The sequence below is a fragment of the Schistocerca gregaria genome, chromosome 2, assembly GCF_023897955.1.
Source record: "Schistocerca gregaria isolate iqSchGreg1 chromosome 2, iqSchGreg1.2, whole genome shotgun sequence".
Taxonomy (NCBI): Eukaryota; Metazoa; Arthropoda; class Insecta; order Orthoptera; family Acrididae; genus Schistocerca; species Schistocerca gregaria.
Window position 1 is genome coordinate 507030159 of NC_064921.1, and position 14446 is coordinate 507044604.

Consider the following 14446-nt stretch of genomic DNA (forward strand, 5'->3'; position numbering starts at 1 on the left):
GAGAGTGTTCCCACATGCGAAATTCAGAAAAGCTGGTGTTGGTGGGAAGGATCCAGATGATCCAGATGGCAGAGGTTGTGAAGCAGTCATTTAAATGAAAAATGTTGAGTTGGGTAGCGTGCAGGGGAGGTTCAGTTGATTCTTGGTCACAGTTTCTCAATGACTATTCATGAAGACAGACAGCTTGTTCGTTGTCATGCCTACATATGTGGCAGCACAGTGATTGGGGCTTAGCTTGTAGGTCACATGATTTGTTTCACAGGTAGCCCTGCCTTTGATAGGATAGGTTATGTTTGTGACAGGACTGGAGTAGCTGATGGTGGGAGGATGTATGGGACAGGTAGTGCCTCTAGGTTTATTACGGGGATATGAGTCATGAGGCAAGAAGCTGGGTGCAGGGGCTGAATAGGTTCGGTGGGTGGCGGAATCTACATCTACATGATTACTCTGCAATTCACATTTAAGTGCTTGGCAGAGGGTTCATCGAACCACAATCATACTATCTCTCTACCATTCCACTCCCTAACAGCGCAGGGCAAAACGAACACCTAAACCTTTCTGTTCGAGCTCTGATTTCTCTTATTTTATTTTGATGATCATTCCTACCTATATAGGTTGGGCTCAACAAAATATTTTCGCATTCGGAAGAGAAAGTTGGTGACTGAAATTTCGTAAAAAGATCTCGTCGCGACAAAACACGTCTTTGTTGTAATGACTTCCATCCCAATTTGCGTAAAATATCTGCCACACTCTCTCCCCTATTACGTGATAATACAAAACGAGCTGCCCTTTTTTGCACCCTTTCAATGTCCTCCGTCAATCCCACCTGGTAACGATCCCACACCGCGCAGCAATATTCTAACAGAGGACGAACGAGTGTAGTGTAAGCTGTCTCTTTAGTGGACTTGTTGCATCTTCTAAGTGTCCTGCCAATGAAACGCAACCTTTGGCTCGCCTTCCCCACAATATTATCTATGTGGTCTTTCGAACTGAAATTGTTCGTAATTTTAACACCCAAGTACTTAGTTGAATTGACAGCCTTGAGAATTGTACTATTTATCGAGTAATCGAATTCCAACAGATTTCTTTTGGAACTCATGTGGATCACCTCACACCTCACTGCCACCTGCCACCTGCCACACCATACAGCAATCTTTTTTAAATCGCTTTGCAACTGATACTGGTCTTCGGATGACCTTACTAGACGGCAAATTACAGCATCATCTGCGAACAACCTAAGAGAACTGTTCAGATTGTCACCCAGGTCATTTATATAGATCAGGAACAGCGAAGATCCCAGGACGCTTCCCTGGGGAACACCTGATATCACTTCAGTTTTACTCGATGATTTGCCGAAACCGCGACCTTTCCGACAGGAAATCACGAATCCAGTCGCACAACTGAGACGATACCCCATAGGCCCGCAGCTTGATCAGAAGTCGCTTGTGAGGAACGGTGTCAAAAGCTTTCCGGAAATCTAGAAATACGGAATCAACTTGAGATCTCCTGTCGATAGCGGCCATTACTTCGTGCGAATAAAGAGCTAGCTGCGTTGCACAAGAGCGATGTTTTCTGAAGCCATGCTAATTACGTGTCAATAGATCGTTCCCTTCGAGGTGATTCATAATGTTTGAATACGGTATATGCTCCAAAACCCTACTGCGAACCGACGTCAATGATATAGGTCTGTAGTTAGATGGATTACTCCTACTACCCTTCTTAAACACTGGTGCGACCTGCGCAATTTCCCAATCTGTAGGTACAGATCTATCGGTGAGCGAGCGGTTGTATATGAGTGCTAAGTAGGGAGCTATTGTATTCGCGTAATCTGAAAGGAACCTAATCGGTATACAATCTGGACCTGAAGACTTGCCTGTATCAAGCGATTTGAGTTGCTTCGCAACCCCTAAGGTATCTACTTCTAAGAAACTCATGCTAGCAGATGTTCATGTTTCAAATTCTCGAACATTCCATTCATCTTCCCTGGTGAAGGAATTTCGGAAAACTGTGATCAATAACTCCGCTTTAGCGGCACAGTCGTCGGTAACAGTACCATCAGCACTGCACAGCGAAGATATTGACTGCGTCTTGCCGCTTGTGTACTTTACATATGACCAGAATTTCTTCGGATTTTCTACCTTATTTCGAGACAATGTTTCGTTGTGGAACCTATTAAAGGCATCTCGCATCGAAGTCCATGCCAAATTTCGCGCGTCTGTAAGTTTTAGCCAATCTTCGGGATTTCGCGTTCTTCTGAACTTCGCACTATTGGAGGAGTGAGAAGGGTAGTGGGTACTACATTTCACATTTCAGGGCACGAGAGGAAGTCAAAACCCTGGCGGAGAATGTAGTGCAGTTGCTCCAGTCCTGGGTGGCTCAGAGTCATGAGGAGAACGCTCCTCTGGGGCCAGACGATGAGGCTTTGGGAGGTGTTGGGTGACTGGAGAGATCTGTTTCTGTTCAAGGTGGGATAAGTAATTATGATCTGTACAGACCACAGTGAGACCCTCAGGATGTTTTGATATGAACCGCTTGTCACTACACATGCGACGGCCACGAATGGCTAGGCTGTATGGAAGGCATTTCTTAGTATGGAATGGGTAACAGCTGGCAAAGTGGAGGTATTGCTAGTGGTTGGTACTGATATAGCCATCTTTGAGGTGGAGGTCAACATCAAGGAAGCTGGCTTGATGGGTTGAGTGGGAGCTCGTGAAGGGAATGGGGGAAGAAGGTGTTGAGGTTCTGGAGGAATGTGAATAGTGTTTCCTCACCCTCAACCCAGATCACAAAGATGTTAGCAATGAATCCAAGCCAGGTGAGGGGTTTGGGATTGTTGGTGTTTGGGAAGGCTTCTTCTGGATGGCCCATGAACAGGTTGACATAGGATGGTGCCATGTGGGTGCTCATAGCTGTGACCCGGATTTGTTTGTAGGTAATGCCTTCACAGGAGAAGTAACTGTAGGTGTGGATATAGCTGGCCATGGTGACTAGGAAGGAGCTAGCGGGTTTGGAATCTGTTGAGCATTGGGAAAGGTAGCATTCAACTGCAGTAAGGCCATGGGCATTAGGGATCTCAGTGTAAAGGGAGGTGGCATCAATAATGATGAGCAGGGCACCACGTGGTAAAGGGACAGGAGCTGTGGAAGGTCTATGGAGGAAATGGTTGCTATCTTTTATGTAGGACGGTAGGTTGTGAGTGATGGGTTCAAGGTGTTGGTTTACGAGAGCAGAAATTCTCTCAGTGGGGGCACAGTAACCGACCACAATGGGCAACCTGGGTGGCTGGGTTTATACATTTTAGAAAACATGTAGAAGATAGGAGTGTGGAGAACAGTAGGGGAGTGGTTCTGGGATGGGCCTAACGATGTGAGTAGAGACTGGAGATCCTGCTGGTTTTCTGGAATGGGGTCACTGTGGCAGAGTTTGTAGGTGGATGAATCTGACAGCTCACAGAGTTCTTCTGCCTGGTAATCCTTGCGGTTCAAAACAATAGTGGTGGAGCCTTTGTCAACAGGTAGGATTATAAGGTAGCGATCAACTATTAGGTGGTGGAGTGCAGATCTTTCTGCAGATGTAAGGTTGGTTTGCACATCAAGGATTTTGGGGCTGATGGTGAGGCAATGGTTGAGTTTAAGTAATTCTGGAAAGATAGCAGGGGGTGACTTGGGGGCAGTGGTGGTGGATCACAGTTGGTTGGAGGAGTGAAATGTGTCAGGCAGGGTTCAACATTGGTCTTTGATTGAGTCCAATTGGTAGGGTTGGTCGAAAAGAAGTGTTTCCACATAGGGACCAGGAAAAGGAGAGAAGGACTTTAATAACTCCTGCATGATTGAATTTGGGGATGGGGGCAAGAGGTGAGGCCTTTGGAAAGGACTGATGCTTCTACTGGCCTAAGCCTTTTGAAGGGTACGTTCACGACTTTATTTCAGGTGTGCTTAAATTCTGGATTCTGTGTGTTGGTGGGAAAGAGTTTTGGAGGGGGTGGTAAGTGTAATACATATGGGAGACAGGGTTTGTCAGTTTGTCAGTTATGAGGGGACTTTGGGGGGGGGGGGGGGGGTGCGGCAGGTTTGGAGGTTGTTGTAGAGGTGGTGGACAGTGGTAGTCTAAGGCATGAGTAGGAAGTGAGCAGGTTGGAGAGTATTTTGAGGTGGTGGTGTGCATGTTGCTCTAGTTCCTGTAGTACAAGAGTTTCAATGTGTGTTACAGGATCCAGGAATTTGCGACTTCGTAGCACCATCCTATGCCAACTTGTTCATGGCCCATCTAGAGGAAACCTTCCTAACCACACACAATCCCAAAACCCTCACCTTGTTCAGATTCATTGATGACATCTTTGTGAACTTAGTTGAGTGTGAGGACACACTACCCACATTCCTCCAGAACATCAGTACCTTCTCCCCCATTTGCTTCGCCTCTTCCTACACAACCCATCAAGCCACCTTCCTCAATGTTGAACTACATCTCAAAGATAGCTGTATCAGTAACCCTGTCCAATGAAACCTACCAACCACCAGCAGTACCTCCACCTTGACATCTGTCACCCATTCAATAGAGCCTAGCCACCCACGGCTGTCACATCTTTGATGATGAGCAGTCCCTCTCGAAATATACCAAGGGTTTCAGTGAGGCCTTTACAGATTGTAATCACCCTCCTCACCTTGCACAAAAAAAGATCTCCCATGTCTTATCTTTCCAGTCACCCAACACCTCCCAAAGGCCCAGCATCTGGCCGCAAAGCAGCATTGCCTTAATGACTTAGTATCACCCACGACTCAAGCGAATGAAGTACATCAGCGTCAGGTTTTGACTACCTCTCATCGTGCCCTGAAATTAGAAATGTCATATCTACTAACCACCCCACTCCTCCCTCAGTGGTATTCTGCCGCCCAACGAACATACACAATTTCCTAGTCCACCCCTACACAACTCCTGCTTCCAGCCCCCTTGTCTCATGGCTCATATCCAAGTAATAAACCTAGTTGCACGATCTGTCCCGTAATCCTCCCACCATCACCCACTTCTGCCCTGTCACAAACAACACCTTCCCCATCAAAGGCAGCGCTACCTGTGAAACCAGTCTTGTGATCTACAAGCTAAGCTCCAACTGCTGTGCTGCATTCTATGTTGGCATGACAACCACCAAGCAGTCTGTCTGTATGAATGGCTTCTGACAAACTGTGGCTAAGAAACAACTGGCTCACCCTGTTGCCTAGCATGCTAGTCCAACACGACATTCTTCATTTCAATGACTGCTTCACAGCCTATGCCATCTGGATCCTTCCTTCCTGCACCAGCTTTTCTGAATTGTGCTGTTGGGAATTTGCCCTGAAATCTATCCTACATTCTCATAACTCTCCTGGCCTCAACCTTCATTATCCCCTTCCCTGTTCCCATTCCCACACTTCCCTGTTCCAATTCCTGCACTACACAGTCCTCAATTCCACCAATCCACCATCTTTTTTACTTCTCTGCTTTTCTGCTAACCACCCCTCCTGTCCTCCTCTCCTCTGCGCCGCGTATAGCCTCGGAACTGCGCTTACCTGCTCCCCTCTCCACCTTGTCCCTACACTCACCCAACAGCACTTAACCATCCCCACCCCTACCGTCCCGTCCCTCCCCCCTCCCTCTTCCCTACCACCCTCTGTTGCCTCTCCCATAATGCCCTGCTGCTCGCAGTGTGTTTCTGTATATATATTGTCTACTTTTGACAAAGGCCTTGTTGGTCTAAAGCTAACTTTCCAACAGTCTTCTTCTTGTGCCTTTCTACAGCTCAACATCTCCACTATATGGTGAGTAGCAACAACCCCTTTCATCATATTGTTACATTCCATCCTGGAGTTTCCACTGTTTGATTTTGTCTGACAGCTTTTCTTCCATCCTAATCCAGTGTCGATTTCCTTTTGTTACTAATTTCTAATGCATTACTACACTCAAGTGTCCGTCCTACTTTCTCTTCTTTCCTGTGTCTCTCTTATCGCCATACAAACTGCACGGCATGCCCTTCTTATGAGCCACTGTATCAACTGTCCTGGCTATGCACAACAGGTATCTACGAGACCATACTGATTGTCAGTGCAACATCTTATGTCTCACATTACACCCGCTGACATCATTAATACATGCTTTCCTATTGATCATTCTCCCTGTGTCACCTTTGCTTAGTTTAACGTGTTATTTCCCGCAGCTTTCAATGCCACATGAACTTTTATCTCATCTTACCAATCCTGCCCAACCTGCCATTCCACCCCCTCTCTATACCAGATCACACCTATTTATCTCTGCTAATCTAGTCCCTTCTGCCATCCCCCTTTTGACACTTATCCAACCACAGATTGGTTAACCCACTGTAAAGTTTTATTTTTATTTTCACTTGATCTCATTATGACTTCACACCAACTTCAGTTGGTTTTCACCCTTCATTATTGGTCTACTCATTCATATTCATCTTGTTTCCTTTTTGTAATTTTCCCCCACATGTTTGTATTTTTGCAATATTTTTTTAATGTAACTCTTTGTCATTTATTTATTATGGCATGGTTTTCCCACCACCACGGATCCTTGCTCCTTCCATCTTCATCAATACAGAACCCAGACCCACATACTGTTCCTGTGTTGTTGCTTGGCTCATCAAATCCCACCAAATGGTCTTACCATCTAATTACCTCATGGAATCCCTGCGAATGGAATTACCACCAAATTACCCATCTCCGGTTGCCACCATTCCTTCCACAATGACCCCCATCTGTTCAGATTCTGCCAATCCCTAGCCCTCACCAACATAGTCCTGAAAAACCAGATAGATCAGGACCAAACCTCATTGCAATATCTTCTCTCCATACATAAAATTCTCCTGGTATGCAATCCCCAATTCCTGGATCCCCTAACACACATCAAAACTCTTGTCCTACAGGAGCAACATGCACAATGCCACCTCAAAATACTCTCCAACCACTCACTTTCTACTCCCGCCTTAGACTACCACTGTCTATCACCTCCACAACGACCTCCAACCCCCCCCCCCCCCCCCCACCAAAGCAGACAAACTGTGTCTCGCAGACCTACTACATTTACCAAACAGAACCCAGTTCCTCCAAAAGCCTTAGCCCTGCAGAAGTATCAGTTCTTTCCAAAAGCCTCACCTTTTGCCCCATCTGCAAACAGTCCCTACAGTGGAGACACTTTTTCACCACCAACCCAATCAGAGTCAACCAAAGACCAAAGTTGAACCCTGCATGACTCAATTCACTCCTCCATCCAACTGTGATCCACCTCTACTGGCCCCAAATCACCCCGTTAACTTCTTAGAATTTCTTAACTTCGATCCTTGCCTCGTCATCAGTCACAAAATCTTTCAAAATGCAAGTCAACCTTACATCCACAGAAAGATTGGCAATCTGCCACCTATAAACTGATCCCGACCTTATAATCCTACCTGCGGACAAAGGCTCCACCACTGTTTTGAACCACAAGGATCACCTGGCAGAAGAACTTTGCCAGCTGTCAGATTCATTCACCTACAAACCGTGTCACAATGACTCCATTCCAGAAATTCAGCAGGATCCTCAAATCCTTAAGCCCATCCCAGAACCTCTCCTTGGAATCCATCTCTCTCCTGACACCTACTGTTCTCCGCACTCCTATCTTCTAATTGTTATCTAAAGTCCATAAACCCAATCACCCGGGACACCCCATTGTGGCCGGTTACTGAGACCCCACTGAGAGAATCTCTGTTCTCGAAGACAAACACCTTCAGCCCATTACCCGCAACCTACCGTCCTACATAAAAGATACCAATCATTTCCTCCATTGACTCTCCACAGTCCTGTATTTTTACCACATGGTGCCCTGCTCATCATTATTGATGCCACCTCCCTTTACACTGAGATCCCTAATGCCCATGGCCTTACCACTACTGAACACTAATTTTCCCAATGCCCAACACATTTCAAACCTACAACCTCCATCTTAATCACCATGACAAACTATATCCTCGACACAATGACTTCTCTTTTGAAGGCATTACCTACAAACTAATCTGTAGTACAGCTATGGGCACTCACATGTCAGCATTCTATGCCAACCTATTCATGGCCCAAACCCCTCACATGGTTCAGATTCACTGATGTCATCTTCATGATCTGGAACAAAAGTGAGGACACCCTAATTCACATCCCTCCAGAATCTCATCACCTTCTCAACCATTCATTCCACCAGGTCCTAACGAACCAAACAGCCACATTCCTTGATGTTGACCTCCACCTCAAAGATGGCTACTTCAGCATCACTGTCCGTATCAAACCACAAGCAATACCTACACTTCGACAGCTGTTACCCATTCCATAACAGGAAGTCCTTTCCATACAGCCTAACCACTCATGGCTATCGCATCTGTAATAATGAGTGGACCCTCTTGAAATACGCCAAGGGTCACACTGAGGCTATCGCAGTTCATAGTTACCCTCCCAACCTTGTACAAGAACAGATCTCCATGCCTTATCTCTCCTATCACCCACTACCTACCAAACTACCACATCCGGCCACATAGGTACACTCCCCTCAAGATTCAGTATCCTCCCCCAGGACTGGAGCAACTGAATTACATCCTCCATCCATGTTTCAACTAACTCTAGTTGTGCCCTACATGGAGAAATGCTCTACCACTATTCTTTCCAACCCTTCCACAATGGTATTCTGCCACTCATTGATCCTAAACAATATATTCGTCCATCCCTACACAACTCCTGCTCCCAAACTCTCCCCTCACAGCTTATATCCCTGTAAGACACCTAGATGCAAGAACTGTCCCATACATCCTCCCACCATCCTGTCACTATCATAAACTACCCCATCAAAGGCATGGCTACCTGTGAAACCAGTCGTGTTCTACAAGCTAAGCTGCAACCACTGTGCTGCATTCTATGTGGGCGTCACAACCAACAAGCTGTCTGTCTGCAAGAATGGCCACTGACAAACTGTGGCCAAGAAACAACTGGACCATTGTCTTGCTGATCATGCCACCCGAAACGACACCCTTGATTTCAATGACTGCTTCACAGTGTGTGCCATATGGACTCTTCCCACCAACACCCGCTTTTCTGGATTGTGCAGGTAGGAACTCTCCCTGCAGTATATCCTACATTCCTTTAAACCTCCTGGCCTTCCTTTGACAAATGCCTTGTTGGCTGAAAGCTAACTTTCCGACAGTCTTTTGTTGTGCCTTTCTGCGGCTCAACATCTACCCTATAAGGTGAGTAGCAACTATTCTTTTCATTTTGGTGGGACCTGAGGATACAGCTTTCGCAGCCCCAGAATGTATATCCAGTTTTGCTTCTATACTGATGTGAGAATGTTACAAAGCCTCTTGCTTCCAAACATATTGTCCACCTGCCACTCTCTCATTGCCCTTGTAGAGCCAGCCGACACAACCCTCTTTAATTCCTGTCATACATCACAGTGAGTGTCAACAATATTGCAGCAAGAAACATGTAAGTACGCCACTGGCCCCCATTCAGACTTTTACTGTATCTTGCAGAAATGAATACTACTGCTGAGTATTTGTCCAATATTTAAACTAGTTCAACTGAACTGGATGCACACAGACTGCAGTTTAAGTGTGTTACATTTTCATCGCTCACTGCTACCCTCTCAGCAATCATTTTCATAGCTCTCAGCCAAGCTGGTGTCTCTATTCCCCTTCCAACCCTTTCATAGTGCTAAACTAAAGCATCTGTGAGAAACAGATTGCAATATTTTCTTGTGTGCAGTTCATATGTAACAATACCAACTAATACATAAACAAAAGATCACAATTACAATTCAATCCCATTCTTGAACTCTCACTCATCCGGCACTCTATTGATACCTGTCAGAACTACCTCTGCAAGGCGTCTTCCCGGTGTAATTTATTCTCACAATAACAATTACAGTCAGTTTAATATGATTTATTTCCTTTCTTAGATATTCCATTCTGGATTAATTTTCCTCCTCCTTTCAACAGAATGTCACTATCATGTTCCAAAGCTAACTAAAAGCTAGTAACATTCTTACCCAGTCTTCTAATACATGAACAGTGACCAAATTTCTCATTTTCAATTCACTTAGTAAATTATTACAGTCTCTCAAATAAAATTATATATATATATATATATATATATATATATATATATATATATATATATATAGGCACATGAACAAAACACACAAACACACACACAGAATTACGAGCTTTCGCAACTGGCAGTTGCTTCGTCAGGAAAGAGGGAAGCAACTGCCAGTTGCGAAAGCTCGTAATTCTGTGTGTGTGTGTGTGTGTGTGTGTGTGTGTGTGTGTGTGTGTGTGTGTGTTTTGTTCATGTGCCTGTCTGCCGGCGCTTTCCCGCTTGGTAAGTCTTGGAATCTTTGTTTTTAAACTTTCTGTTATATATATATATATATATATATATATATATACACACACACACACTTGTCTGGGTTCCGAATCAACCGTTTTCTGTAGGAGAACACAGCCATTTTGGAATGTTACATTTACTTAAAAGTGGCAGCTAATGAAGCCTCTGAAAGACATTGTAAGCCTCAGACCACCGGGAATGTAAAAATACCATGTGTGATGGGGGGGGGGGGGGGGGGGGGGGGGTTAGGCAGCTTTATGTGCGTCACACTGTCCGTACTATTAAACAGCGTCGCATAGAACATGAAAGGTGTTTCCGCCAATACAATCCCAACAAAATCAGCTGTAGCGGAGCATGCAGTGGAAAGTGGACACCAAATTGCATTCGACGTTACTTCTATTACTAAACAGACGAACAGCTTATGGGATAGCATAATACACGAAACAATAGAGCTCAAAATATTGGCTCACTAAAGATGTTGGATTTCAGCTGAATATGGACTGTAATCCTGAGATCGAGGAGTTGAAGTGGGCATGACAGTCGCACAACCAAAACATTGCCCTATATGGTTGGGGACTAGGCACCAGTGACGTCACTGATGGTGGTATGGCTATGTAAGCATGGCACAGGCATTCTGATGATGGACAACCACTTGAAAATGGCAGAGGAGATTTTAGCCAAAAGCTCATGGCAGATACCCACTCGATGCGGCTCAGAACCTGAGAATATTTTATCATTAAAACATGCATACCATTATGAACATAAAGTCAAATACTAGCACATCTTTTTTATGAAAAATAAAGCAAAACTAAAATATAATGATCATCAATGTGTGGATTCAAAAAATAATCCTATCATAACAGCTTGTCAGAGATTTTCTGTGTAACTCAATAATATGCACAAAATTACTAACCTCAGTAACCAATTTCAGATCTTTACCCACTTTTAAACAAAGTTCTTCAATGATATCTAGATCTCGATTGAAAAATAGTACAGGTACAATAGTTTTAAGATGTGTTGTATAAAAGTCAGCTTCTGAAGAACATTCCAGTAACAGCCACGGAAACTCCTGGAGAAAAAAAAAATTACTTTTCACTAGATATTATCAACATTTAGACTCAGATCACTTAAGAAATTAATAGCAATGGCAAATATGAATCCAATAAAAAATTTTAATGATACTGAGACTAAGATAAAAACACAACAGGAAAGAATGAGCACTATTCCTACGGCTGATGAAATTGGGCAGATGAGCCAAATTTCCACAGGGATGTAAATTTATACAAACAGCTGACAGGATCACCAATCTGATTAATAATTTGATTCGTCATACGGGATTATGCTTATAATGTAGCAGAAGGTCCAGCTACTACAATTACACTATAACATAATTATTGGTGGCAGGCTACTAAATTGCATTATTGAAATTAACTAGATAATAAATTGTCCTGTCTGTAAGTTACACTGATTTGTGATTGAGTGCTATTTCAAAATTCATTAATTCCCAATAACTCATTATAATAGATCACCATAGGTCAGGGAAATCACTAAAGCAATGGATTTCTATTCACCACGTCCACAGATCCTTGGTAAAAAGTACTATATACACAACAGGGGAGAAACGCTTAACAGTGCTGGTGGGAAGATAGAACATGGGGTTCGTGAAGAGAGGGAAGAGAATGCAGTAGAGATAAATTAGAAAAAATATATGATGGTCATGGAAAGAAACAGAGTAAGTGAAAAAGGGAGTAATACCATATTTACCCGATTATAAGATGACTCTGAATATAAGACAACCCCCATTTTTTTACAGGGGTCTTAGACAAAAATTTATTTTCTAACATATTCTGACTAATTAAAATCATAAACTTTCTCTGCCTAAAGAAATAATGTACACATCTCTTCTAAACTTATGCCATTCATTCATTGTCTATGTTTTGGTGAATCAAGGAGAAATAAAATAAACAAAAAAGAAATTGTTTACATTAATTTTTAACTTCACTGCCTTTTTTGTTTACTTTGACTGTTGTCTGTGGTATCACTATTTTTCATCGTCATGGTCGTCGTCGTCATCATCCTCCTAACAGGATGTGAAACTTAAATCATCAGTGCTGAAAATATTTGGTAGTTGCTCCTAAATATGTTGCACTTTCTGAGGTGTCATTCCGGTGGGACCTGAGAACACAGCTGTTTTTTCCTGTAGACATACCAAATTTTCCTTCTATACTGGCATGAGAATGTTATGATGCCTCTTGCTTCCGACTGTATCACTTGCCTCCTGCTCCCTCACTGGCTGTGTAGGACCAGCAGTTGACACACACGAAGTTGTTCCCACCATATCTCACGGTGAGTGTTGACAATGTTGTTGCATGAAACACACAAGTATGCCGCTGGCCCCAATCTTGAGTTTTAGAATCTCCTGCAGAAATGTGTGCTGTTGTTGAGTATGTGTCCAATTTCAAAGTCAAGTCAAATCTGAGTGTAAACGGATTTAGTCAAACTGCAGTTTAAACACGGTAGATGTTCATAAAAAGCCAAAGTACGTAGTATACATTCCCATGGTTGGCAACAAAATATAATTTGTGCTTGCCCACCACTCCCTCCTCACACTCATCCTAGTTCACAGCCAAGTTGGTGTCACTGAGCCCCATTCAATGTTCTATAGTGCTGTTCTTGAGCAACAGTGAAATGTGGATGGCAATATCTTCCAGAGTGCAGGTTATATGTAACAGTAGCAACTAATACATAAATAAATGATAGCAATTATGAGTCAGTCCAGTTTTCGAACTCGCTACGTAGTTATGTCCATTGGTACTATCTCCACAACAGGTCTTTCCACTGTAATTTATTCTTACGATAATAATTTTAGCCAGTTTAATATGATCTATTTTGTTTTTCAGTCATTTCATTCCTGATTAATTTTCTTTCTTGTTTCTTCTAAATGTCATCAGCTTGTACCCCGTGCTACCACTGCAGATCATATGCCACATGACTGGTCGAGCAAGGTCGATATTGTACTGGGTCATGTAATTAAATCCTGATGCAACATTTTGGAATGCATCGTGTTGCCACCAACTTTGCCCAATGGCAATCTCGAGCCTATCTGAATGCAAGCATTGTTTGCTAAGCCCTACCCTTCAGGATTGCTCAAAATAAAGCTTCATCTGTAAATGTAAGACAACCCCTAAGATAATCTATTAAACAAAGCAGAAACATTGACCGCAGCAGCAATTGCATAATCTGTGAATAAAATACAACGCCATATTTCCCGAATGACAAATATGAGAAAGAACTTTGTCTTATAATCAGGTAATTATGGCACATACTAAATAATACATGAATGGTAACACAAATGATGGTACACTATGGGGAAGAAAGTGCGAGACTTTAAAGTCTCAGGAATTGATTAGTGCAATGTAACGAAGGTGGTTGAAACAAATGTCAACACACTCTGAGACACATACATTTTCATCATCTTTCATGGTCGTCTCTGCAACATGGCTTACTTTTCTCCCCAAGGTGTTTCATCCAGAGTAACCTGGACAGCCTCAATAGCTTATGAATGTTACACATGCAGCAAGTGGCAAATCTTGGTGAAGGGTAGGGAGTTACAGGAGTGTCACTTATAGATCAGTTCCAAGCAACATTTAACAAGAACATGATTAATAATGTTGAAGGAAGAAAGCCAGGTTAGGGTTTTAGGCTTATTGACACCACTCTCATTATAGGTGGTGCAATTGAAGAAACACAAGGTGTGTATGTACCTACAAGGTTTATCTGCATAAACAAATGAGATGTATTTTCATACAGCACCAGTTGAATGTGCCAAAGATATCTTAATTCAAATTACAATGCACTAATACAGTCTGAAGTGGTGGCACAAAAATTAAAAAAGATGTACCTTCAGATTTTTTTAAAAAACACCCTTCTTGTAACATAGCTCTTCTGTTCTCATCCACTGCGGTGTATGGATGTATTTTGTTCTAAATGTGCCAAACAAATAAAAATGGATAGTTCGTGGAAGAGAAGTATTCTATTTCTATGAGCTTCAGGTA

General features: G+C 43.1%; 1 protein-coding gene across 3 annotated transcripts in view; it reads right to left on the reverse strand.

Annotated features, from left to right (window-relative positions):
* Positions 1 to 14446, reverse strand: part of LOC126328921 (serine-protein kinase ATM) — a 458551-nt gene that overhangs the window by 228901 nt on the left and 215204 nt on the right. For all 3 annotated transcript variants that reach the window (XM_049996079.1, XM_049996081.1, XM_049996080.1), the window contains exon 23: positions 11305 to 11460. In XM_049996079.1, the coding sequence (XP_049852036.1) occupies positions 11305 to 11460 (156 nt within the window). The remainder of the gene's footprint in view (positions 1 to 11304; positions 11461 to 14446) is intronic.